The 27498-nt window shown below is 38.0% G+C and overlaps 1 protein-coding gene and 1 long non-coding RNA gene across 3 annotated transcripts; one reads left to right on the top strand and one right to left on the bottom strand.

Moving 5' to 3' along the window:
• LOC143273236 (uncharacterized) lies at positions 1–10100 on the top strand. 2 transcript variants are annotated; one of them, XR_013051134.1, is made up of 3 exons: positions 1–5201; positions 5784–5868; positions 6699–10100. It is a non-coding gene; the product is annotated as an uncharacterized LOC143273236 (long non-coding RNA). The 2 variants fall into 2 exon arrangements; XR_013051133.1 differs by lacking the exon at positions 5784–5868.
• LOC102904608 (sulfotransferase 2A8-like) lies at positions 5893–27498 on the bottom strand. The gene is made up of 6 exons (XM_076571614.1): positions 27216–27498; positions 15987–16195; positions 12909–13035; positions 8430–8524; positions 7421–7592; positions 5893–7079 (listed from the first exon to the last, which is right to left on the bottom strand). Exons 1-6 carry the CDS (start codon positions 27349–27351, stop codon positions 6967–6969), a joined length of 852 nt encoding a protein of 283 aa, XP_076427729.1. The 5' UTR covers positions 27352–27498; the 3' UTR covers positions 5893–6966.

The raw sequence follows: 27498 nt of genomic DNA, 5'->3' as shown, positions 1-27498 counted from the left end.
TGGTAATTAATGATACTCAAAACTTGACAAAGTGCTGAGAATTAGTACCTGTTCAATGTTCACAGTAAATGAAACATTTCCCCCACATCCATGTCTAGGAATTATCAATGAAGAAAGTATAGAAATGATGTACTAGCCTGAAGATGAGGTAGAATGATGTGGAGTATTATCTTTTAGACATGACATGGCCATATCCCACTTGAACTTACAGTATCTGTGATTACTGCACAAGGCATGGACAAAATTGGACCTATCAATAACCTCTCATATAGTGGGGAGGTGCTACCAAACTTCCACCTATTCTTTGAGCAATAATAGTCAACAGAAGTTTGGGGAAGGGCTCATGATACCCTATCCTTCCTAGGTTTCTAGGTAGTTACTGGTTGCTAGTGTACAAGAGGTAACTTTTCATTAGAGTAGACAATGATATGTTGACCATGTTCCTGTAAATGACTCTTCCTTTCTGCTCCTGTAGCAACACCAATGGAACTTCTTGAGTCACAAACACACATAATAAAAGGAACATGAAAGAAGAAAGGGGAGCTACTTGGGAGTTTAAAAGGATCAGCAAATGTGGGAACAGAAGAAGAGAGATTAGTGGGCCATTAATGGGATATTTGAAAATATTTATTAGTTTTATTTGAACAACATATATATATATATATATATATACATATACATACATATATATATATATATATATATATATATATATAATGCAAATAGGCCAATTCCTTCTTTATACTTTCATTTTATTTACAAAAATGGAACTGCAAAATGACTGAGGTAACTAATCATGTAAACAAAACAAAACAGTAACAAACTAATAAAAAACAGAACTGATTCAACAGTTTTAAAGATCAGTATCTTACATTTAGACAGACCAGCCACCCAATATAAAAGAACATCTTATATAACCAGGGTGATAAGGACTATACTAAATCTGTCTGCAAAAGGACAAACTGATCAGTTTCTGTAACTGTAACTACAAATATAACTTTCAAAAGAATCATGATGAAAAACTTAAAGCCAATGTTTCATTCCATAGTGGTGAACACAAAGATGTACAGGCAAATAAATAATCCTGAGAGTAGTAAAAATAGACTTCCCCTGGGAAAAGCACAACAAGGTTTTATTTTTCCAATACTCAATGTTCAGCCCTGAAAACATACATACAAATAACATTGAACAGACTGAGTAGGTTATACATAAGGTTTCAGGGACAAACACTAATATACATATATGTTTGTAACAAGAGATAAAAGGTAAAAAGCCATAAATTTGAAAGAGAGAAACAAGGCATATATGGGAAGGTTTGGAGGGAGGAAAGGGAAATGGGAAATGATGTAATTACAATCTTAAGAAATTAAAGAAATATAAATTAAAAATAAGTATTTTCAATAAAAGGAATTTTATGTTTTGTATCCATGCCCTTTTTGACATTATTTTAGAGCTCTTTAGGCCTTAATGTCAGCAGTCAAGCATTTATTAAGTATAAATAAAATACGTGCAAATTGGTGAATGTTCACCAGTTCATTGTGACATTTTCAAGAGAGATCATTTTCTCTTTGAATTTGTAGATTAAGCATTAAATAGTTTTAGATTCCATGGCTGAGCCACTTCAAATGTTCAAACTAACAAGGAGCTTTGTGAGCTTAGAACCTGGATATCTCTGATCCCTTCTAGTAAACTTCTATCACTGACATGGTAGAATAATGTGGTTGTGATCACAATAGACAGACACAGCAAGAAACAGTGGTTACATATGAGCCATGATTGTAGAACAATACCTATGATTTGAGCACTAATGAAATGACAAGCTGCTTCTCCTATGAGAAACTCTGCCTTGGGTGATTCACGCACAGGGCACAATGTATCTGTAAACTAATACTGGCTTCTTAACTACAAAGATAAGAAAATTATAATAATCTACTGAACACTAGAGTTTGAAGTCTGCTAATCTGTATTTTGGGATAGAATGTTTAATTATGTAAAGATGTGTTGCATTTGTTTGTGTTGCAGAATAATTTTTAACTATGTAAAGATGTGTTGCATTTGTTTCACCTTGCCTGCCTAATGTACCTGACTGGTTTAATAAAAAGCTGAAGAGCAAATATCTAGGCAGTAGAGGCATTGACAAGGCTTCCAGGCAGACAGAATAAGTAGGAGGAGGAATCTAGGCTCAAAGGAGAAAAGAGAATGAGGGAGAAAAAGAAGGTAATGCCCAGGCCAGCAAGGCAGCTGCCAGCTGGCCAGACACAGATGAAGGAAGCACAAAAGTATGTATAGAATGAAACATGGGTAAAAAAACCCTTAGGCAAAATGTAGATGAAGAGAACAAGGTTTAAATAAGGTATAGGAGATAGGGGGACAATCATAAGATAAGGCCAATCGTTTATAACCAATAATAAGACCTCAAAGCCGACTGCCAGAATAACATAATTTCTCTAACAAGGCCATACCTACTAAAAAAAAAAACCCCACAATTTCTCATAGCACCACTGTCTGTGAGGAACATTTTCTTTCAAATCACCATATGAATGTATATGTATATATATAATGTATAATATTATATATAATATTTATATATTTATATAAATATATTTATATATCTATATATAAATACAAATATAACATTGTATATTTAGATACAGGTATATATGTGTATGTGTAGATAGATAGATAGATACATAGATAGATACATAGATACATAGATACATAGACAGATACATAGATAGATGCTAGATAGATAGATAGATAGATAGATAGATAGATAGATAGATAGATAGACAGAGGTATAATATGTATGCAGCAATAATTAAGTAAGAGGAAGTTCTGAAATTGAGAGAGTTGGATAACAGAAGAAGTATACAAGTGGCAAAAGAGAGCGCCACAACTACAATATTTATGTAGGAAATTCTCAAAAGCATATAAAGGATTGTATTTAACAACCTATTAAACAATTTAAAGCTGGAGACTTTATATTAGACCATAGGAAGAAAACTGAAATTGGGACTTTGGAAAACAATGCACATCACTGTTCAAGGCTAACTTATTAAAGGCGAATAATTCTGTCTTGTGGGCAGATCTGGGTTGGTGCAAACCTTCCTTAGATATGTGCTTATTTTTGTTCTTCACATGCAGGACAGAGAGAGAGGATAGATATGCTTTTCTGTGAGAATGATAGGACACCAACTGTGACACAGGCAGTGAGGTGGACATATGAACAGTTACATACACATTGATTTTCTATTGCTATTTTACTCTTATTACTCCAGGGGATTAAATGCACTCTTCTGGACTGTGTGGGCATCTTCACAAATGTAAAAAGTTATGAAAAAAACATGAACACATAAATAATAAAACAAAACTTATTATGTAAAAGAAAAGAAAAAACATGATCAGCAATGGATTCACCAATATTTGAGCTGTAGGGTGTATTTTCCCCCACTTTCACCCTCTCTCTAGAGATACTGTCCCAGGACATTGTCTTTCCAAAAGTTCATATAAACAACAGTATCCAGCAAAGCAGTGTTTTTAACCTGAAGTGGTTCTAATGAATCAGCAATTATAATAAAATGGAAATGAGAATAATGTACCCATGTAAAGTCAGATCATCCAGAATGAACCAAGTCCTGAATATTATAAGGGATGTCTTGGATGAATAGTGGAAGCTCAAATGTCAGCTTATGATGTGTATTAGAGGTGGTAAAGCATTTCTCATCAAGGAACTAATAACAAGTAAAACCTTAGCAAGCCATGCAGTCCATAAGAATATTCAATTCTTCCATTGTGATATTGATAATAATAGGAAGATTCTGTTTTAGACTTTTAGATAATGAGACTATTCCCATGAAGAAGAAATACCATTAAAATCCTGAAGATGTTGTCTCTCAGTGAGCTCTCTGATGGCAGAAGCCTTAAGGTTATCTCAGTTGGAAAATCCAGTCCCTTTCAGAATACCCTGTTATTTCAACTTCACTGCAATAGTAGCCAGCAATCAGACAGAAATGCACAAGAATTATTGTGTTCCAATTCAGTTTTATCTATGAATCCAAAAGTTTGAGTATCCTGTAATTTAGTCCCCCTCTTTCCCCAAGGTGAAATAAAAACATTCATGCCAGAGATCATTCATCCAGTGACTGTAGACAAACCTGGGTTTGCTCTGTAAGCTGGCATTAGATTTGGGCTTGGGTGATAAGTCCTTGAACCAAGCTTGATGAAAAAACGGTGTTGTATTTCTACTAGAAAACTGACAATAGAAGCAAAACAAGCAATACTCCGGTTTCAGGACAGCCATGGAGACATAGTATGTCATTGTAAGAACATTACAATAATGCCAATGCTGTAATATAAGTGGTCACAAGATTCTGATTCCTGGAGCATGTAAAAGACAAGTTTACACTGTTCATCTGTTATGCAGCAGCATTGTCTATAATCATCCTTCACTTTTTTAAAAATACATTGTCATAAATTTCTAATATAAATGTTAATTATGTGGAAAATAATTGTCCACAGAGTTATTTACTTGGGCATTGACAGGAACATGTTTTAAAATCATAAAAATCAAGATCTGGTAATACAGTAAAATGAAGTGCAATAAAATAAGAAACAACCATGTGTAGAAAGGGGCTTATTCAGTGGTGGTTAATTTTAATTGTCAGGATAACATTATCTGGAATGACATGGAGAGAAGAATGTGGAATTTTGTAGATCAGTGTATCCCATAGGGATGCCTACTTGAGATGATGTAGATCACATTAATTGATGATAGAAGATTGATCCTGAAAGTAGGTGGCACCAGTTTTGGAGTTGCGATCCAGGACTGCATAGAGCAATTGAAAACATGCTGAGCAGCAAACATCAATTTATTCATACATTTTGCCTTCCTCTTGCTTCCAAATATGACTAGCTATTTTAGATTCTCCCCCTATAATGATGAATTGTAACATGGAATTATAGCCTGATAACTCCCCCTCTTTGTTGCTGTCAGGAATTTTATCACAGCAATAGAAAGGAAACCAGATAGCAGTCAGACTAAGGACATTGTATATAGCATCTTGTTTATCTTCAGTAAGACCTCAGCAACAGATGCTAGGAATGGCATTGTACAATGAACACTTTCTCTGAATTAATTTATCTTTTTATTTATGGATTGATAAGGTCTCACAAAGAAGAAAGGTGTCAAGTGGATAAGAAAGGTAATTTCACATATAAATTTGAACACTTCATTGTAAGGTAATGAATGGCAAGTTGCCCTGTGAAATTAGTCTGTGGTAAGGTATGTTCTTAAAGACACAATCTACTGCATATAATTGAACTTTTATTTTTCTTTATGTGGGTGATAGGACACTCAGCCTCAGCTTCCAGCCTGATTTACTCTAATTTTGTTTCTTGTTCCATAACCCAGAATTTCACTTGGATTTTTAATTTATTCATTTTATTATTAGATGAGTAACTCTTCAGGTGAACATTTAACAGACTTTTTGAACCAAAGCACTCACAGAGGAAGGAAGAGGAAGCCAAGAATACAAGTCTGTGTTTCAAAATACCCAACAGAGGGTAGCAAGTGTGAGGGTGATTTCTGTGGGTGTGTCAGCAATATGAGTCCTATTGCTAGCTAAGACAGAAGATGCCTGGGTAGCAGGTGGTAGCTGATTTTTTTTCATTGTGTGAATGGATCTCATGTCCCCACATATGATGGGCATTGCTATACAATTGATTCATACTCAATTATTATTTATAACAATTTTTGAGACAATATACTGGTAATTTGTCTGAAGGTATCAGTGTCACTGCTCTGCAATCTCCCGAGATTTTGGTTGACTCATGGATGGAAAGGAAGATGGATGAATGAATTAATCATAGGTAAATAACCAATAGATATATAGATAGATAGATAAAAATATTGTATTTTATTTTTCTATTTATCTGCCACAAATTTACATTGATTCTGTAACTGGGTAATTTTTTCAGTTAATCTTTATTGCTGAGGTAAAACAGCATGACCAAGCAAGTTATATAAGAGAGGATATAATTTGGCTGATGTAACAAGTGTTAGAAAAACTGATGAAAGACAGTAGGGACAGTTGAGAGCTCATGTCTTCATATCCAACAACAAGTCAGAGAGCGAGGAAACTTATTGACACTAGCCTTTTAAAACATTAAGCCAACAGCCAGTGACTTCTTTTCCAAGATGGCCACATCTCCTACTGGTCCCCCAATACTTTTGCCCCTGAATACTCTACTCAAAAACTAAAGTGTAAGCCTCATACAACTCACTACTGGTGTGCACATGGGAAGCTGTTAAGTTGCATGTGCCAAATCCTTTTCTCAATATGGAGTACAAACGTGTCCCCTCTGTAGGAAGACAGGGTCATCCCCATTGATCCTCCTGGATCTCTACCAACAGGAGTGCATGGATTGTCTCTGCCAATTCTCTGTCAAAATGCATGCTGATCTCAAAAATCACAGAGTAAGAGAATAAAAGTAACTGAGAGACTTACGTCCCTCAGAAGAGCATTCAACAAACGTTGTAAAATCATGTGTGAATGAGTAGAAAAACACCTTCATTTCCTCTCTATTTTATTTCTTGTCTAATTTTTTGAAGCAATTAGGACTAATAATTGTATCATTCTTTCATCATTATTGAAATACCAATAATATTTTAAGTTTACATTAATTTATTTATTTTGTAGGGAGTGCCATCTTAGTGTATCTACCGAAATTAGAGGACCACTTCATCTTGTTGGTTCTCTCCAATCATGTTGCTGTCAAGATTGAATTTATGTACACAGAATTGGTCAGCATGCCTTTACCTACTGAGCCATCTCACCAACTCAAGATTTGATAATTAATGGATCTGGATGAAACAGTAGGTTTTATGCTATGATCCTAAGCCATACACAAGTTGAAAGACAACAAAACATATAAAATATCTCTACAAAATTTGGAGAGTTCTTAACATTATTCCCATGGGAACAGCTCTTTTGGAAAATCTGCCATCTTCTCCTGGAATATTTTATGGAACTCTTCAGCTTGGGCTACAGTGAAGTGACATTTCCAGTCTCCAGTGATGCCTAGAAAAAAATGGAGGAGAAGCTTAGGCTACATCTTGTGATAGTCCCAAAGAAACAGCATGTCTCCTAATTTATTTGGGTAATATTCCTGCACCGATGCCTAATATTCTAAATCCAAATAACTGAAAACTGTACATATCCCATGAACAAAACTTCAGACCTCCAAAAACACATCTACACATACATTTGAACATACACACACACCACACTTACATGTGAATAGAAATAAGTAAATTAAATAAGTTGACATATACAAACATCTTAATTCTTAGCATTCTTTTCCAATAACAAGAAAGCCTTCAAGTATTCAGTTGCATATAAGAACTACACCATGTCTCTACCTTTTCTCATCATTAAGAAATGTGTTTCATTTTTACTTAGAAAGCTGTCCTTATCTCTCCTGTGTTCTTTCATGACATCGAAGGAGCTGTTCTTCAATACTAACTCTAGTTCCTCTGGTTTCAACGTCTCTCCTAGGAATTCACAGATATCTTTGATGGCGTTTCTTGTGTCCTAAAGGAAAACAAAAGTACTAGTGATGATATGAACATGAAAGACAATATAGACAAGAAGTTAGGTGTAAAAAGACCAAATAATTCAGAGAAAGAGGGACAGCAGAGGGAAGGAAGCAAGGAATGTGTATACTGAGATGGTTCAGGAATGAAGGAGAAGCAGAAAGGGAAAAGGTTTCCCCAATCATCCTCTGATCTCTGCATGTGCACCATGAAGACAGGCATATGGGTACATACATAAAACCATGAGAAACTATACACACTAACACATAAACATATATACACATGCATATACACATGGAAACATATATGCACACAAATACACATGTACACACATACATACACATTTGCACACAAACATACAGACATGCATACACACACATGCAGAAACACACACACAAACATTAATAACTTTTAACAGAGTGAGTGTGTTAAGAGGTGGATCAGCACATACAGCGGTTATAGAATACTGTATTTGGTTCCCATAATCCAGTTATGCAGTTTTGGTGCCTGTCCTGGATCTCACTCTGTAGAACAGACTGGCCTCAAACTCACAGAGATTCACCTGGCTCTGCCTTCCGAGTGTTGGGATTAAAGGCGTGTGCCACCACAGCCCAGCGAACATATATTTTAATGGAAGAAATTTTCTGAAAGGGTGAGCCCAGAACTTGGAAATGGCCATCCAGGAGCAAGAAAATGGAGGAAGCAAAGTTCACTTTTTAGGATTGTCTTTGAGCCTAAAATTGACAGAGCAGGTGGAAAGGGACACTGAGGATAGGAGGTGTTACATGGATTGAAGTGCTGAGAGGCTGTATGTGACTATAGGAATGATGTTTACCTTTTTCAGTTCTTCATAACTCAACAACAGGAAGTTATCTCTCTCTCTCTGGGACATCCATCCACGAATGTGCTCAAACCATGATCCAAATGGCACTATGTGGAGTACAACAGAAAGTGAAGATTAAGAGGATAAATGCAATAGTCCATGGCCAGCTGGATGGCCAGCTAAATTACATGAAATGATTGGCAAGACTCATGATATGACTTTGATTCCTCTAACCTAGTAGATACAAACAATAACAATCCATCATGGCGTCCTCTGATCTCCATGCACAGGTGTAGCATGTGTTTGCACATACACACACACACACACACATACACAAAATGAATAAGTATGTAAATGTGGATAGCTAAAAAGAAATCAGGGAGCATCCTTATAAGCTTTCTTAATCTTCATCACCCCCACAGTCCTAGCCAGTAATTGACAAAAAAAACCTGTGCATATTTACAGTAAGTTAAGGGTACTCTGAAATTACAAATGTCAATATTTAATGTAAAATTCATGATTCCTAACTCATCATCATTTTACTTACTCCTCAAACTTGCCAATTTCATCTTAGTCTGGCAAAAACAATTTTTTTGGTGTATAGTATCTTTTTCTCCAGTCCTGTGTTACAAGGGCTATGAGGCACATCTGAAGGGGACCAGCTGGAGTTACATGAGGGTGTGCACTACCTGACATTGGTTCTGGGCTCTGTATTTATATCCTCTAAAAGAGCAGACATCAGTCTTCACTGCTGAGGCATTTCTTCTGACACATCATTTGTTTCTTGCTAGTCTAGATCTTTAACACATAAAGTGTCCTCAGATATGTCTGGTTAAAGTGGCAGTCCACAGAAGTCTTGGATCAGGACTTATTTTCAAAGGATAAATCTGACATAACACATTCATGGTATAGAATGCAGTGGCATCCCTGCCTCTTTGTTTACCAAGGAGGGATGGGAAAAGGTGTGCACTGAATCACTGAGCCCTGTTGTCTGGAAATCTTCAACCATCCAAGTGGCCACGTGACCCTTCCCTCAAGATTCTTAAAGCATCAAGTATCTTCAGAGGAAACCATGCCCATCAGGCCAACCTGCTCCATTCTATTGGTCATTAGACCAAGTGGCCAAATTACTACAACTAGTTCTAATCTAAATGTTTACCTAGAATATATTAATTTTTGTGTTTCTTTCTATATAAATTATTGTTACCTAATTCTTGATGTATATTTGTATGATATATTGATGCATCTGTGGGCCTGTGTGCATGGGTGTGCTTACACAGGTACACAGGTTCAGATGCCAGAGGAGAAAGTTGTTTGTTGATATCTGAATTTCTCCTCTGTGGAGTTGTCTTTCCCTACTTCAAGACTTAGAAATTTCAGCAAAGCTGGTAACCCCAATACCCACATGGTGGTTTGAATGTGATTTGACATATACTCTCAGATTTTTGGTGGCTCTCTTTGAGTAGACATAGGTGATATTACTTAATGGAGAAAGAATGACACCGGGGTTGGGCTTTGAAGTTTCAAAATCTCAAGCCATTCCCTGTTCATTCTCTCTGTTTTGTGTTTATGGTAAAGGAAGTAAGCTCTAAACTTCTTGCTACTGTTTCCATCCCTCTTATGCTGCTTGATGAACTTTTATTTCAATGGAAACATTAGCCAATATAAACTTTCTTCTATAAATAGCTGTGGTCATACTATTTCATCACCCTGAAAGAAAAGTTACTTATATTTTCAGAAATCATCTTGTCTCAGCTCACTGATCCTAAAGCTCCACTTTACTGGTCTAAAGAAAACTATTCCCGACCAGACCCATAAGCCTACCTTGAACAAATTAGGAACAGGTAAGGCCTGATCACCAGACTGAGCAGATCTAGGCCCTGGGAGCACATTCTGTGCCCCTCCCACCAGGCATTGGAGCCCCAGGGACCAGGCAGCTGCCTCTTCCCCCACCCCCTTGCCAAGACAACTATCCCCAGCAACACCAGTGACCACTGGACACATAAGCCCACCTTTCACCAAATGGGAACAGGTAACGTCCGATCTCGGACTAGGCGGACCAGTTCTCTAAGCCCTAGATCCTGGGAGAACATTCCATACCCCTCACCCTGGCCCCATCCAGGGCAGCCTTTTGAGACTGGGCAGCAGATTCTTCTTCTACCCCACTTGCCAAACTAATCATCCCCTGCAGCAGTATTCACCACCAGAGCCATAAGAATACCATGCACTGATTGGAAATAGCTGCTTCCTGAGACAGAGCCCATTAGTGATGATTAGACTAAGAGCTGCTCCCTGAGACACAGAGTCCACCAGCACCCATTGGACCAAGAGCCCCGAATAGACCAAGAGCTCCCATTGGACCAAGAGTATCAATTGGACCAAGAGAGGCTCCCTCAGACACAGACACTGCTTGCACCTAGTGGAGGAAGATATGGGTAGACACCAGTGCAAAAACAGAGTCAACAACATAAACACCAACATGGCACCATCAGAAACTAGTGGTATTAATGAAAGCATAAAATTGCAGAAAAATTCTCTTAAAGAAATTGAGGAAAAGACAAATAAAAATTGGAAGAAATCAACAAATCCCTTAAAGAAAGCCAAGATAAAGCAATTAAACAGATGAAGGAAACAACTCAAGATTTGAAAACTGAAATAGAGGCAATAAAAAAGACAAAAATTGAGGGAATGCTGGAAGTGGAAAATCTGAATAAATGAGCAGGAACTACAGATGCAGGCATAACCAACAGAATACAAGAGGCAGAAGAGAGGAAGATTTGATAGAGGAACTAGATTCATCAGTCAAAGAAAACACTAAAGCCAAGAAAGTCATAACACAAAATCTGGTACACCATGAACACAACAATCTAAGAATAATAGGGATAGAAGAAAGAGAAGAATACCAACTCAAAGGCACAGAAAATATATTCAACAAAATCATAGGAGAAAACTTTCCCAACCTAAAAAAGCAAACACCTATGAAGATGCAAGAAGCTTACAGAACACCAAACAGACTGGACTGGAACCAATAAAAAAGTCCCCATTGCCACATAATAATCAAACCACTAAACATACAGAATAAAGAAAAAATATTAAGAGCTGCAAAGGAAAAAGGCCAAGTATCATATAAAGGCAGACCCATAAGAATAATACATGACTTCTCAATGAAGACTCTTAAATCCAGAAGGTCCTGGACAGATGTTATGCAGATACTAAGAGACCATGTATGCCAACCCAGACTATTATACCCAGCAAAACTCTCAATCACCACAGGCAGAGTAAACAAAATATTCCATGATAAAACCAGATTTAAACAATACCTGTCCACAAATCCAGCACTACAGAAAGGACTAGAAGGAAAAATCCAACCTAAGGAAGTCAGATACATCCATGAAAACATAGGCAATAGATAATCCCACAGCAACAAATATAAAAGAAGGGAAACACACAACACTACCACCAAAATATAACAGGAACTAACAATCACTGGTTTAACTGAATTAACAATTCACCTATAAAAAGACATAGGCTAACAGAATGAATGTGAAAACAGAATCCATTCTTCTGCTGCATACAAGATACACACCTCAACTTCAAAGACAGATACTACCTCAGAGTAAAAGGCTGGTGAAAGACTTTCCAATTAAATGGACTTAAGAAGCAAGCTTGTGTAGTATCCTAACATCTAGTAAAACAGACTTCAAACTAAAATCAATCAAAAGAGATTGGGAAGGTCATTACATATTTATCACAGGAAATCCACCAAGATGAAGTCTCAATTCTGAACATTTATACCCCCCAAACAAGGGCACACCACATTTGTAAAAGAAACATTACTGAAGCTTAAATTGCACATCAAACCCCACACTCTAGTAGAGGAAGCTCTGTGGTTGGTATGTAAAATTAATACAAAATTTAATAAAATAAATAAAAAAAGAAAACTGTTCCCAGATTGTTATGTGGGTAGTGGATTGTGCTCTCCGGCTCTTTTGGTTCTCTGGCAAGCACTCTTAACAGTGAGCCATCTCAGAAGCCCATATATAATCTGTATTTTACATGTTGCTCTTCTTCAGCAACAGAGTGAGCAAACAATCTACTGGATGAAACAGTAGATGTTGGTTGCAGTGGCCTTATATTCCCTCTTGCAACTTATCTGATAAATGTAGTAGATATATAGTGAGCTCAAGTCCAGGCTGAGGAAATTAGTGAGACCCTGTCTTCAAAGAAAAAGTAGAAGGAAGGCTGGAGAAGGAACTAATGAAAGGAGACTTACTTGGCATGTGTGGGTTCCTGTGTACTATGAAAGATCTAGTGATTTAGAAACCCCTGGACACTTTAGTCATGGGATAAGGTTGAAGTCCTGCTGCTTAGCTGATCTACTCCCCAGTGTTGTTGAGGCCCACAATCTTCTGGGACATAAAGATTGAAAGGAACCCAGGAGGATCATAGAGAGCCCAGACTTCCCAGATTAACACTGCATTGCACACTCACCTTTCCCTTGAAGGAAATTTTCAAAGTATTCTTCCAGTGATTCTGGTCTCTTAATATATGTTGTGGCACGCCAAAAGTGATAGCCTGACACTAGAACATCTCTGGGATTTCTGATGAGATAAATCACCTTCAACACAATGATAGGAGAATGAAACTCACTCAGTTTCCATTGTCTTTATATGGCTTGTCAGTTAATTTAATACAACATTTTCCAAATACCAATGGATTACTGTTTTTCTTTTCTTTTTTTTTTTTTTTTTTTGGTTTTTCGAGACAGCGTTTTTTTCTGTGTAGCTTTGTGCCTTTCCTGGAACTCACTCTGTAGCCCAGGCTGGCCTCAAACTCACAGAGATCCGCCTGCCTCTGACTCCCAAGTGCTGGGATTAAAGACGTGCACCAACACCACCTGGCTGGATTACTGTTCTTATTTATGTATACTCATATATGTAAATATTATCTTCATATGCATATCCTAAGACTAGTTTATGCAGGCAAGAGCACAACCTTTTAATCTCAGGTACCCCCTTCCACCATTAAATGGACCCAAAGGAACTCTATCAGCTTCTCAGGCTCTACTAGAAACAAAATTTGTTATTCTATCTCCCTCTTTTAGGGGATACAGAATCATGAGAAGAAGACAGGCCCCAACGTTGCTGTGTAGGTAAAAATAACTTTGAACTTATCTTCTTCCTCTGATTTCCAAAGAACATTAATTGCAGACATGCACAGGCACACTTCACTTTCCAATACTCTTTTATAAATGATTTATACTATGCATTAATCAATTATTCATGATAATAATCCCCTGAATCTGCCAGAGTGCTTGGATTGGAACAGAGAAAGTACTCAATGGCTCTTTCTTGTGGACATCAGTCTATGGCTGATGGAAGCTCCAAAAAGGGTTCAAAGGGCATATTGGTTTTATTAAGAGTCACTTCATATCTGCATCTTTTTGTATGTATATATTCACCCATGTTTCTATTATCTGGGGAGGCAAGAAAAGGGAGTCAGATCTTCTTGACTTGGAATTATATACAGGTGGTAGCCACAAAACAATGTGGGTGTTGAAAATGGACTCAGGTTCTCTAGAACAACAGTGAATGCACTTAACTTCCTATGAGTCATCTCTCTATGTCAAGTAAAAGTAGTTTTACATTTTTTTATGATGAAAAGTCACTAACAATATTTTTGTTAAGTAGGTGTGTAATGTTCACACACCCAAAGAGCTGTAAAGTAATGATCTATGCTCAACATGCTGAGTCCTACAACAAACACTTCAATGTGAGTAATTTGACCCATAGGACATAAGTCACTTAATGAATTGGTCAATTGGTTATTTGTGGGCCAGTGAAATGAGTCATTGACCAAAAGAGCATCCACCAAGACTCTTGGTCTTATCTTGATTACCTGGAATCTCATGATAGACAAAAGAATAGAATCCAGAATAGTGTCCACTGATATATGTATACATACATACCTATATATAAACACAGAAAGATAAGTGCAAACACTTATACACATGTACACAGTACACACATATAATGTTCACACACAAGCATACATGTATACACATACATGCACACACAGGCACATAAATACAATGCTTACTCATAGATGTGCACACAAACACATTCACACAAATACACGCATGCATACATAAACAATATGTACAATGTTCACACATACACACATATACACATTCATACACAAACACATGCACAAAATCATACACACACATACATGCCAACACTCACACATGCAATTACACACACATGCACACACACCCAAACTTACATACACACACATCTCTATATGGTACATTGAACATTTAAAGATGTTGACAGAATCTATGTAGTAATATAAGTAGAGGTGAATCTAGTTTACAATACAAGTATAAACATTTGCAAGTTGGGTCTGGTGTCAGATACCTCTAATATCAGAACTCTGTGGGTGGAAGCAAAAGGATAATAAATTCTAGGTCAGAATTAGCTACATTGTGAATTCAACGCCAGCTTGGACTAGGAGACTCTGCTTCAAAAATATCAATGAATTAAACAGGAAGAAAATAAAGTATTGGGACTAGGAAACACATACAGATATTTGCACACAAAAATATACCACACAAGTACACATAAGCACGCATACACCAAATGTATCTGTACCCCCAGTCAATGATATGTAACTTTTCCACTTACACATACATATATGTACTACACACAGAGGTTTACACACACCACATATATGCACTTATGTATACCCAGAAATAAATATGCACTCATGTGCACACATGTACACACACCACACACATAATAAATAATAATAATTAAATGAAAGTTCCTTAGTGTTAAAAATGTGGTTTTCTAAGTGCTACCTGCTGTGGGATGTTCTGTATGTTAAATGTGTTGCTCTGATTGGTTAATAAATAAAACATTGATTGGCCAGTAGCCAGGCAGGAAGTATAGGCGGGACAAGGAGAGAGGAGAATTCTGGGAAGTGGAAGGCTGAGGCAGAAGAGACGCTGCCAGCTGCTGCCAGGAGAAGATGTTAAGATACTGGTCTGAGCGACTGAGGCACTGGCAGGTGAGAGATATTTGTCCTGACCATGGACCAGGTAGGACCAGGAAAACTCTAGCTACCACTAGTTTCCATCACTGCCAATTAACCAGAGTGGGAACAAATGTGGTTGTTCCATGTCTTTGTTCAACAGTGTCGCCTGAGGTACAGTAATCCAATGTCAGCTAAGACTTGAAAATTCAAGTACTTCAAGTACTTGAAAATTCAATAACTTGCTGTTATTGCAGAAGAAATGGGTCCAATTCCAAGCACCAATATCACTTGGCACAAAATCATATATATCTGAAGTCCTATGGGTGCTAGCATTCTCTTCTGACATCTGCAGGCACTGGTGTGTGTGTGTGTGTGTGTGTGTGTGTGTGTGTGTGTACTGTACAAGCAGACAGGCAAACACAGACATACACATGCATACACATGCAGTAAGAATACAATTTAAAGATAGTAAGTAAATAGAAGGAGTTTATAAAGCAATAATCACATTGTTCTAGATACCTCAGCACTTACCTTGGCCTTGGAACTGAAGAAAGACATGGGGAAGAGTTGGACAGGTAGATGGGACGTGATGAGACGTGGTCCCTCCTTGTTTCTTAGTGTTTTACTCGATTCATTCATTTCTATCCATGGTGAACGCTCAGCGAGAGGCAAAGATTTGGTAAATGTGGGATCACCCTTGGACTGAATCAAACAGACAATCTCTATTAACCAGTGGGTTCCTGGAGGAGAAGGAAGAGTGGAGGTCACTCATTTTCAGCAATTCTTATAAAAACACATAAAATTGACATTTTAGCCAGTTTCTATAATGAATGTGATCTCTCTCTCTCTCTCTCTCTCTCTCTCTCTCTCTCTCTCTCTCTCTCTCTCTCTCTCTCTCTCTCCTCCCTCTCTCTTCCTCTTCTTCTTCTTCTTCTTCTTCTTCTTCTTCTTCTTCTTCTTCTTCTTCTTCTTCTTCTTCTTCTTCTTCTCCTTCTTCTTCTTCTCCTTCTCCTCTGTCCTTTTCCCTCTCTCTCCTTCTCCCCCTCTCTCTTATTGTGTGTGTGTGTGTGTGTGTGTGTGTGTGTGTGTCCTGAAGTCCACATTCTTACATAACCCAGGCTTCCCTGGAATTCTTTGTATAGTTAATTATTATGTTAAAATTCTGGTCCCCCTGACTTAAACCTCTGGAATGCAGGGATTACAGGAATAGACCACCCTGGGCTAGTATATTTTTCTCTAGAGACCAAATCCAGGGGTTAGTGCATGCTAGACAAGAACTCTACAAACAAAGCTACATAACCAGCTCTAGGATCACTTTGTGACTAATAAGCAGTCTGTGGTTAGTTAGATCATGGACATTTCTTGCCTCATCTGATGATCAGCCACATGTGAGATTTCCATATCTGATGACCTCAGCATACAATTACATGGGTGGAGACATGTGTCCAGCTATGGTAAGTGTTGTGAGATCTGTTCCAATTTTTGCTCAGTAAATCTGCAGAATATTTTCAGCTTGACAAACAGAACATTTTTACTACCAGTAGACCATCTCTTGGTTTCCCTATAACTCCTTGTCTCTCCTGTCTTTCTTCCTCACTATTCCTACCCATGTCCCCTACTATTTGGATCAACTGCTGTTCATTTTTTCCTTAGAAAACAAACAGGTTGCCAGGTGGTGGTGGCGGCGGCGCACGCCTTTAATCCCAGCACTCGGGAGGCAGAGCCAGGCGGATCTCTGTGAGTTCGAGGCCAGCCTGGACTACCAAGTGAGTCCCAGGAAAGGCGCAAAGCTACACAAAGAAACCCTGTCTCGAAAAACCAAAAAAAAAAAAAAAAAAAAAAAAAGAAAACAAACAGGCATAGAAGCTGTAACGTGACACAGTGAGTCATTCATTATACTCTTTGTCCATGCACCTTTACTTTTAAGTGTTCATTGCAATGAATCATTGGTCCGGTTCATGGCCTCTGGCTTCTACTATTCCCTTGATAGTAGGCCCTCAGTGCTACTCTTATTAGATATCCTGTTGTTGTCATGTGTCATGGAGATCATTCAGCTTTGGGTCTGCAAGTCTGGCCCCTTGACATTCTCCAGCAATTCATAGATAAGGTGGATGTTGAGTTGTGCCAACTCAGGTCTGGTTCTGGGCCTGGATGGTAGCTGGGTTAGTCAGATTATCAGCTTATTCTCATCAATACTACCAGTGCTATTCAGCATTTCCCCAGCCATTTTTTTGGAGCCTACAAGTGGAGATATGAAGTTATAGGAAGATGGCTGGTATCAGGATGCAGGATGAGAAACGCACAGAAAAAAATTTTCAAAAACAGTCTTCCAAGTGAAAATGATAAAGTAAAAAAAAAATCTAATAAGATGAAATGAAAAATATCACACCAAATTTGGACAAAACAAACAGAAGGAAAAGAGTCTAATAGAAAGCATAAGAAACAGTATCATATTCATTTGCAAACTCGGGAATCCAATAAAACCAGTAAGTTAGAAGACATAATATATAAACAGAGGATGTGGAGAAGACCTGCAGGCAGGACCTGTTCATGCTGCCTCTGCCTCTGATTTCATATGGGATATGCAAAGTTAACTTAGAGGACCTTATTTTCCTGCTGTCTTCTATTTCTTCTTTCTCTTGCACTATTTCTTCCTCTTCTTTCTCCAAAATCCTGGAGCCCATAGGGGATGTTTCTTATGGAGATATCTTTTTCAAATGTGAGTGTTACAAAGTCTCTAGTTCTCTACATAATGGCTGGATGAGAGTCTCTATGGTTCCATTCTGCTGCAGGAAGAAGAGTATCTTAAGGTTACTATGGAAGGCACTGACAAATGAGTATATCAGAATGTCACTAGGAATCATTCTATGGTTTTTATTTTTTAAGAAAATTAGTATTTGAGTTTACCTTAGCTTCCAAAGCTATGTAATCTCAGGTTCATGGTCACTCAAGCAATTTCACTTGTGAGTTTCATCTCTTAAAATAGGCCTTAAGTCAAGTCAAATATTGAATGATAACTCACACAATCTTTTTTGCCACTATTACACTAGACTATATTGTAGCAGGAGATCATTTTCTAGACAACCATTTGTGGCTGGCTTGGTGTTTATGTTTTTCTTTTGGTAGTGTTCAGATTCCTTCCTGTATAAAAGTTGCTAAAACACAGGGAGCGAATACTCTATGTAGACACAATCTTGACTCATCAATATCCAGTCAATTATTTAGTTACTTTCTTCAACAATAGGGCCTTGCCATTAGGTTTGAAGGGCAGCCTAGAGTCTTGTCAATATCCTGGTTTTTGTTTGAAAGGTTCTTTTTGTTTCAGTTAGGAGTATGTGATTGCTTTGGTTTTCCTGTTAGGGAGAGCTGTCGAGTCCCTACCCTGTCAGGACTAACTACTCATAATGCACTGAAAATGTTTCTAGATATGGGGGTGCTGACATGTGGAAATGAGGATGGTTTAGAAAAGTGGGCTGCTTAGTTGGAACACAGGAGAAAGGAAAAGTTGGTCTGCCAAAAATATCTGATTCCCTGAACATTGTGGTCAATGTTTTCAACAAAAAAAAAAAGGATCTTGAATGTAGGCAGCTGAGACAAAGGTATATGGTTGGGAAGGAAGGCTAGAGGAGAAGCTGGTTTCTCTTCTGAGAATGGGGGATGAAATGAAGAAGCAATCTTAGCAGAATGTCTGCAACAAAATTTGGGATAACTAAGGAATGGAAATCAAAGGATTAGAAGGAAAGTTAAAATCATCAGCCTCATTTCCTTGGTGTCATGGCCAGTGGGTTTTCAGGTAAATACTCTTTTAGATTATAGCAGGTAAGTCTAAGTAACAATTGTGGGGTGGGTGGTTTTTTGGTCCTTTTAATGGGTTTTGGGTCTGGGATAATTTTCATTGTTTAGGGGGGTTGGTTACAAGTTGTTGTCAAGGGTTAGGAAAACAGCTAAGCAAAGGAGATTAGATTTAAGGTTCTTGTTTTTAAAAAAAAAGAAAGAAGGAAGGAAAAGAAAAAGACAATTACTAGTTTTAAATACTTTACATAGGATTGGATTGTTTTATATTGTATACAAATTTGAAATTGATATTGCTAAAAATGCTATATGTATATTTCTAATTGTACTTATACCATTCATTTAACAATGTAATGCAATTTTCTGATCCTTGAATGTTATTATTACCAACTATTAGGATATAAAGAAATGAAAGTTAGTAGTTAGACATTACAATAGAACTTGTAGTCATATTAGATATGTTTTAAAAATTGAGCAGATATATTTTAGACAGGTCATCTTCAAACCCTTCAGAGATCTACAGAATATGGCATTTAAAATGTTTTAATAACTTAGAAATTTTTCTTTTTTGGACATGTCAGCTCCTGGCAGTACCAATCTACTTCAGAGAAAATATGGGCATTGAAGAAACTGCATATGGAGTTAACTTTCATTGTGGCAAAAGTTAGCCACTGGACAACAAAGTATCCTCGAATCAACAGGACAAAATGGACAGACAGAACACGAAAGAAAGGACTACTGATTCTTGCCAAAACAAGTGTGGTTATGGCTTTATCAAAAGACATCTTCTGAGGTCAGGACAATATGGCCCCATCCCTGAAGTGGCCTTTGCAATATGGAAAAGGTACAGTGCCCTTTTCTTTGAAGGCAACTTAACAGGCAGAGGGCAGATGGCTTCTGTTGTGCAATGGAACAGCAGCTGAAAGCTCACGCCTCTCAATAGTAGATTGGCATTTAATAGAGGGATGTGGAGAAGAAGGGGATGCTGAGATGAAGCCATATATACACAGCCAAAAAGAATGGACAGCTGAATTAAAAAACCATCAACAATCCAGAATTTAAAATCCTGAATTATGACAGGACACTAGTGGAATTCAGGTGTTTCTGGTACATGGACTGCTCTCATCCAATGTGAGGTTGAACTGTTGCCCTTGTGCACATCCTACTTCACAAATGAGTCTGTCAGATACGCTAAGCCTATAGACTGAAGATGATGCCCCAACACTGCGGAGAAACCTCAGGTGACTGTCCAGGTAGCTGGCTGTTTCTGTCAACTCACAAATTTTTTGGAAGTTGCTTGCATGCACTTCCTGTTTTTATTTTTGTTAGCTAATATTATTTCCTTCTTGGGTCTCTGAGGGAGTTGAAGAATAGTTAGTTATAGTTGAAGGTTAGTTATAGTTCAAGATTAACTAGGATAGAAAGTGAATTAGATACATCTTGGATTTACCAAAATAGGACAGATAATGGAATTATTTTCTCTGATTTGTCCAATACAAATGGACTAGACATTGTTTAGGTATTTATTACTTGTATATATTGTATATAGTTATTGTACTTTTGTATATAGTTTTTCTTATGTTAGTTATAACCTTTTGCTTTTTTTTTCTTTTTATTAAAATAGAAAAGGGGGAAAAGAGGAAATGTGGTGGTATTGTGTTCCCCAAAATACTGTGTACCTTAATAAACTTATCTGGGGTCAGAGAACAGAAAAGCCACTAGTTAGGCAGTGATAGCACACACCTTTAATCCTAGCATTCCAGAGGCAGAAATCCATCTGGGATCTCTGTGAGTTCAAGGCCACATTGCCAAGAGCCAGGCATAGTGACTCACACCTTTAATCCCAGGAAGCAAGCTCTTAATCCTAGGGAGTGAGGCAGAAAGCAGAAAGGTATATATGGCGTGAGGACCAGAAACTAGAAGCATTTGGCTGGTTCAGCATTCAGGCTTTTAAGCAGCAGTTCAGCTGAGAGCCATTGGGATGAGGACACAGAAGCTTCCAGTCTGAGGAAACAGGACCAGTTGAGGAACTGGCAAGGTGAGATAGCTGTGGCTTGTTCTGTCTCTCTGATCTACCAGCATTGATCCCAATAACTGGCCTCGGGTTTGATTTTATTAGTAAGAACCTTTAAGATTCATGCTACAAACAATATTGTCTATACCCAAAAGGCATTTCATCCAGACATCTATAGAACTCAGAAAGTAATTCAATCTATTTCTTTATAACTTAAAATTAGAAAGAAAAGCATGATCATCCAGACTCATGTAAGTAAAAATTATTGAGTGATGAAATTCAGTCTTAAATGACAAATGCTATATGTTCTCTTTTTCGCAGGTTCCTAATTTCAAATCTTCAGATGTAAGTACATATCCTGGAGTAAGAACATAAAGCCAAAGAGTTACATCAGAATAGGGAAGGGTACTGATATGTTATTTTGACACAAGTAACAGTAATCTGAGATGACTGAAATTCAATTGAGAGAATAAATACAGAAGATTGGGATGTAAGAAGAAATACCTGCAATCCAATTTCTTAATTAGTCATGAATGGAGGAGGACCAGGATACATTAGTTAGGAACATCACTGGGTTGGTGGTTCCATCAGTGTATAAAAAACAGGCTGAAAAATCATAACAATTAAGCCAATAAGCTGCACCCCCTCCATTTCTTCTGCATCAGCTCCTGCCTCTGGGTTTCTGCCCTGATTATTTCTTTTTCTGACTTCTGTTGACAAAGGACAGTGTTATGGAACCATAAGTAAAATAAACCCTTTATTTTACAACTTACTTTTGGTCATAGTGCTTATCACAGCAATTGTTACCCTAAGACTAAAATCATTGCCAGGATAGGGAGATTGTGGAACAATACATGATGTAATATCAGGGTACTAATGATCTGATCAAAGAATGATAAAGGGGGCTTTCAGAATGGGGAGGAAGGTGACTACAAAAGAAAGAGAAAGGAAAATAAAATAACAATAAGAATGTCTGAAAGTGTGGCCAGGCAGTGGTGGCGCACACCTTTAATCCCAGCACTCGGGAGGCAGAGCCAGGTGGATCTCTGTGAGTTCGAGGCCAGCCTGGACTACCAAGTGAGTCCCAGGAAAGGCGCAAAGCTACACAAAGAAACCCTGTCTCGAAAAACCAAAACAAAAAAAAAAAAAAGAATGTCTGAAAGTTTCAAAGGAATAATACTTCTGTTATTTACATTTAAATCCTTGTGATATACATGATTCTGTGTATAAATATGCACGTATAGTTTTAAGAAATATTCTTAACTAGGCTGACAGTGCTCCCTCCAAGAGCCAAAGACCAGCTAACAAAATCCTTAACAGCAGATATGAGAAGTACTATTTGAAATTGTTGGTTAGTATTTTTCAAGAGATTCAAAAAACCCAGCCTATTACTATTGCACTTGGTTGCTCCACAGAGGTAGAAGATAAGTGTGTATTGCTAAAGGGACCATGCATTTCAGAAACACAGTCAAAAGGTTGTGAGCTGGAAATGACCTGAATTCCTTCTCCCTGAAGACTAGCTTTTATGTCACCATAAGTGATTACGCAGGCTTCCATCCAGCTGGGATCTCCCACTCCCCTAAGATCTCTTTCCTTCGACCCTTGCCCTTCATTACCCCCACTCATGTCCAGGTTGTTCATGTAGATCTCATCCATTTCTCTGTCATTGGGCGATCCCTGTGTCTTTCTTGGGGTCCTGTTTTCTAGGTAGCCTCCCTGGAGTTGTGAGTAGCAGTCTAGTCATCTTTGTTTTGCATCTAGTATTGTCCTATGAGTGAGTACATACCACATTTGTCTTTCTGAGTCTGGGTTACCTCACTCAGGATGATTTTTCTAGATCCATCCATTTGCCTGCAAACCTCATGATATCTTTGCTTTTCTCTGCTGAGTAGTATTCCAGTATGTATATGTACCATATTTTATTTATCCATTCTTCAGTTGAAGGGCATTTAGGTTTTTTCCAGGTTCTGGCTATTACAAACAATGCTGATATGAACATAGCTAAGCAAGTTCCCTTGTGGTATGATTGAGCATTCCTTGGGTATATGCCCAAGAGTGGTATAGCTGGGTCTTGGGGGAGATTGATTACCAATTGTCTAAGAAAGCACCATATTGATTTCCAAAGTGGCTGTACAAGCTTGCATTCCCACCAGCAGTGGAGGAGAGTTCCCCTAACTCCACATCCTCTCCAGCATAAGCTGTCTTCAGTGTTTTCGATCTTAGCCATTCTGATATGTGTAAGGTGGTATCTCAGAGTCATTTTGATTTGGATTTCCCTGATGATTAGGGATGCTGAGAAATTCCTTAAATATCTTTCAGCAATTTGAGCTTCCTCTGTTGAGAATTCTCTGTTTAGCTCTATAGCCCATTTCTTAAATGGACTGTTGGGCATTTTGATGTCTAATTTCTTGAGTTCTTTATATATTCTGGATATCAGTCCTCTGTCAGATGTGGGGTTGGTGAAGACCTTTTTCCATTCTGTAGGCTGTTGCTTTGCCTTGTTGACCATATCCTTTGTTCTACAAAAGCTTCTCAGTTTCAAGAGGTCCCATTGATTGATTGTTTGTCTCAGTGTCTGTGCTACTGGTGTTATATTTAGGAAGTGATCTCTTATGAAAATGCATTCAAGACTACTTCCTACTTTCTCTTCTATCAGGTTCCGATTAGCTGGATTTATATTGAGGTCTTTGATCCACTTGGACTTAAGTTTTGTACATGGTGACAGATATGGATCTATTGCAGGCTTCCAAGGGAGGGAAGCAACATAGAGACTGACCAACTTATAACCCACATCAATGACTAACGTGGCATGAAAGCCCTCACGGTTTTCAAGAGGAACCCATACTGTGGTGGTAACAAATAGCTCAATAATTGAACTTAAGACCTTCTTGAGAGAAAAGCAGTTCATGTTATTGGAAGCCCTGCTAACTACTAGTGAAATTATGGATCTTAGAAGAGAATCTACAACCAGTGCTGTACTAACACAGCACAATTCCTAACAACAATCTAAATACTTGTGCTTTGATCTCATCAAGGAAACTTCTCTTTATAACAAATGGAATCTCCTGCAAAAACCAAACAAATCAAAATGCAGATTTGTGGCACACAGCACCATTAGAAACATATATAAAACACTCCCACTTTTAAGTCTTGGGGTATACTGAGAAAGATGGAGCAGAAATATTGTAAGAGGTAGAAGATTAGGGAGTGTGTTTTATAGGTGGAGTTTTCCTGTGCCAACTGCCTGCTCCCAAATAATCAGCAGACACTTCCCAAATAACTGACTCAGAGACTTAATACAAATTATAAATACTTGGCTGATAGCTCATCCTTGTTACTAACTAGTTCTTACAACTTAATCCATTTTTATTTATCTCTTCACTGGCACAAGGCCCATGACTTTTACCTCAATCCCATTTTGTGTGTCCAACTCATTTTCCATCTGGCAAGTGATTCTTATATTTCCTGTCTGGCTACCAGCCTATCAGCTTTTTATTAACCAATGAGAGTCATACATAATCACAGTGTACACAAGGATTATTCCACAGCAGTGTTGTGAGATTATATGGTGATATTTTGTTGTACTCTAATAAAACTTGCCTGAAGATGAGGGGTCAGAGACAGCCACAAAGTTAAACATAGAATTCAGTCAGTGGTGGTACACACCTTTAATCCTAGCACTCAGGAGGCAGACATCCATGTGGATCTCTGTGAGTTCAAGACTACACTGGGCTAAATGAGATTGATTAAGTCTAGGAGAGAAAGAGAGCCAGGCAGGGTGACACACACCTTTAACTTCAGTATTTGGGAAGCACACACTCCATCAATCCCAGCACTAGGAAGGTTGAGATAGGAAGTGAAATGGCTGGTCAGAGGAAGACATGAGGAGACAGGAACTAGAGGCCATTTTGGCCAAGGACTCAAAGGCATTCAGTCTGAAGATTCATGAAGACTGAATTTTCTCTTTTCAGCTGAGAAGTTGGCAAGGTGAGAAGTGACTGTGGCTTGTTTCCTCTGGCCTTTTAGCTTTCACTCTGATATGAGACTCTGGGTTTTTATTATAAGACAATTTAGAAATTGTGCAACAAGATTATATCTCCTAATAATATCAGAACCTATATTTACCAATTTTTTACCAATATGAATGATCCAACATGAGCTAAGCAAGTAACTACACCAAAAGACATACCAGAGTGGACCAGGAAAATCCCATGAGACCTCAACTCTGGTGAGAGAACTATTGGTAGTTAAGGATTGGTAAGAGTGGGAGGAATTGTTTTCCCAGGGCAGAGTACAGCAATTGGTTATACATTATTAAATATTCAACACTTAAAACATGTACGACACAATGATACAGCCTGAAGTTGTTTGATTGAGAATTGCCCTCCACAGGCTCATATATTTGAACACTTACTGACCAGGAAATGAAACAGTTTGAGAAAGATTCAACAGTGTAGTCTTGATGAAGTTAGTTTGGGCTTACAGAAGCAAGTGTGTTCTCTCTCTCTCTCTCTCTCTCTCTCTCTCTCTCTCTCTCTCTCTCTCACACACACACACACACACACACACACACACACACACACACACACAGATGCCTGAGAGATTAACAAAATTTCTGTGAGATTACAGATGACTTTTTCCCTGCTTTATTTGTATTCTTAGAAAGGAATGTCTCTTGAAATAGCCCTAGTCTTACCTTGAGCAAACATTTCAGGAGATTTCAGGTATGAAACATAGGGTATTACTGCAACTATTTCCTTATTCTTAAATTCCTCATCTTACCACTACAAGGCTTACAGCCAGTTTTTAACTCTTGGTACAGCCCTCAGTTTCCCACAGGATATAGGCTGCCCCTCACTGTGTGCTTTAATAAACAGAGTTCCTTGTGTTGAATGTCTAACTCCTATTATTTATGCTTCCTCAGAAGTCAAACAATGATGGTCTCTCTTTTCATCCTTTTTTTAACCCATACTTACAATAGTACCCTGGACCAGGTCCCTTGCCAGCTTATCCTCATGGACCTTTGTTCACTCCTCTGTATATTCCTTATTCTTCAATCCAGTTCCTCTTCAGGACCAACATATTGCAGCCAGCAGGGACCAGAGCCAAAGAACTAATGTTGAGTTCAAGATTCAACAAAACAAGGGGTTTCCAGGATTTTACTACTACAAGGGTCTTTATATGGCTCTCTGAAGTTTTATTTCAAGATAATTTTCACCTCAAAGGGAGAGAGGAGCAATGATTACCTACAGAGTGATATGATTCACTTTGCCAGTTATTTTAGGGTCAGAAAGTCTCCTAGAAAATGGAGGCTGTTTGCTTGATGTTCTTGAAACACTAAATTAGAGAAATATATATATATTTTGCATGGAGCATTCCTAAGCACTGACATTCCACCCAGGGGAATAAGCAATACTGTAATGGAACAGTGTCCACACAGCCTTAAATTGTATGAAATACTGTATTATATCCAGGTTGTATTATGCCTAAACATAGCCCTCGCCATCTAATAAACCCACATGCAATTATTTCATTTCTACTTACACATGGTTTCTTACACTTGGTGCTTTCTTGCCTTGCTTCTTCGCTCATCTCTTCAAACAGATACTATGTGTCTCCCTTATCCCTGCATTCATTCCTTTTGACTCCTCTATTTCCTGGCATGGTCATCTGACCAGTCACTTCATCACATCTTTGTCATTCTTGATCCTCTCTTGATGGGAAATGGTGTTAATCTAAGTTCCCTTCCTATACACTGAACATAGTTATAGAGAAGGTACAATCCAGGCATTAAGGGACAAAAAAACAGCCAAAGCTCTTTAGTAGGTAGTATGCAGTCTCAGTTACCCACCATGTGTGTGGACAAGAGCAACAGCACAGTGACAAGCTATATGTTAGCAAGTACAAGTTCCTACATTCAATTCCAGCCGAGAATATAAAAAAGTACTACTTACCTGATTTGGGATAAGTCACCATGAATATGTCTCCATCCCTCACCATAAATGTCTCATGTGTTTCTCTTATGATTTCAGGTGGAAAATGCACAGGAGGGACAGGGATTCCATCTATCCACACATAATTTTCTTCCATAATTACAAGCTCTGTGTATTTTCTGTCACTGTATGAGATGGTTTCAGAAGCCAGGAAACACTATTTTATAGTGAGGACAAAGAAGTCAGCGAAGCTGTCTCACTGGTTAGGCAATCACTTGGCTGATGAAAACAAACAGATATTGTG

The sequence above is a fragment of the Peromyscus maniculatus genome, chromosome 1 (genome assembly GCF_049852395.1).
Source record: "Peromyscus maniculatus bairdii isolate BWxNUB_F1_BW_parent chromosome 1, HU_Pman_BW_mat_3.1, whole genome shotgun sequence".
In the NCBI taxonomy this organism is placed as follows: domain Eukaryota; kingdom Metazoa; phylum Chordata; class Mammalia; order Rodentia; family Cricetidae; genus Peromyscus; species Peromyscus maniculatus.
Note: the sequence above shows the minus strand (reverse complement) of the source record. Positions and strands in the feature narration are given on the sequence as shown.

Coding starts and splice junctions, on each gene's coding strand:
- LOC102904608 (XM_076571614.1), bottom strand. CDS start 27,351: ATGGAAGAAAATTATGTGTGGATAGATGGAATCCCTGTCCCTCCTGTG. Junction 16,196..27,215: donor GGTGACTTATCCCAAATCAG/GTAAGTAGTACT, acceptor CTTCTCCTCCAG/GAACCCACTGGTTAATAGAG. Junction 8,525..12,908: donor AAATTTCCTTCAAGGGAAAG/GTGAGTGTGCAA, acceptor TACTCCACATAG/TGCCATTTGGATCATGGTTT.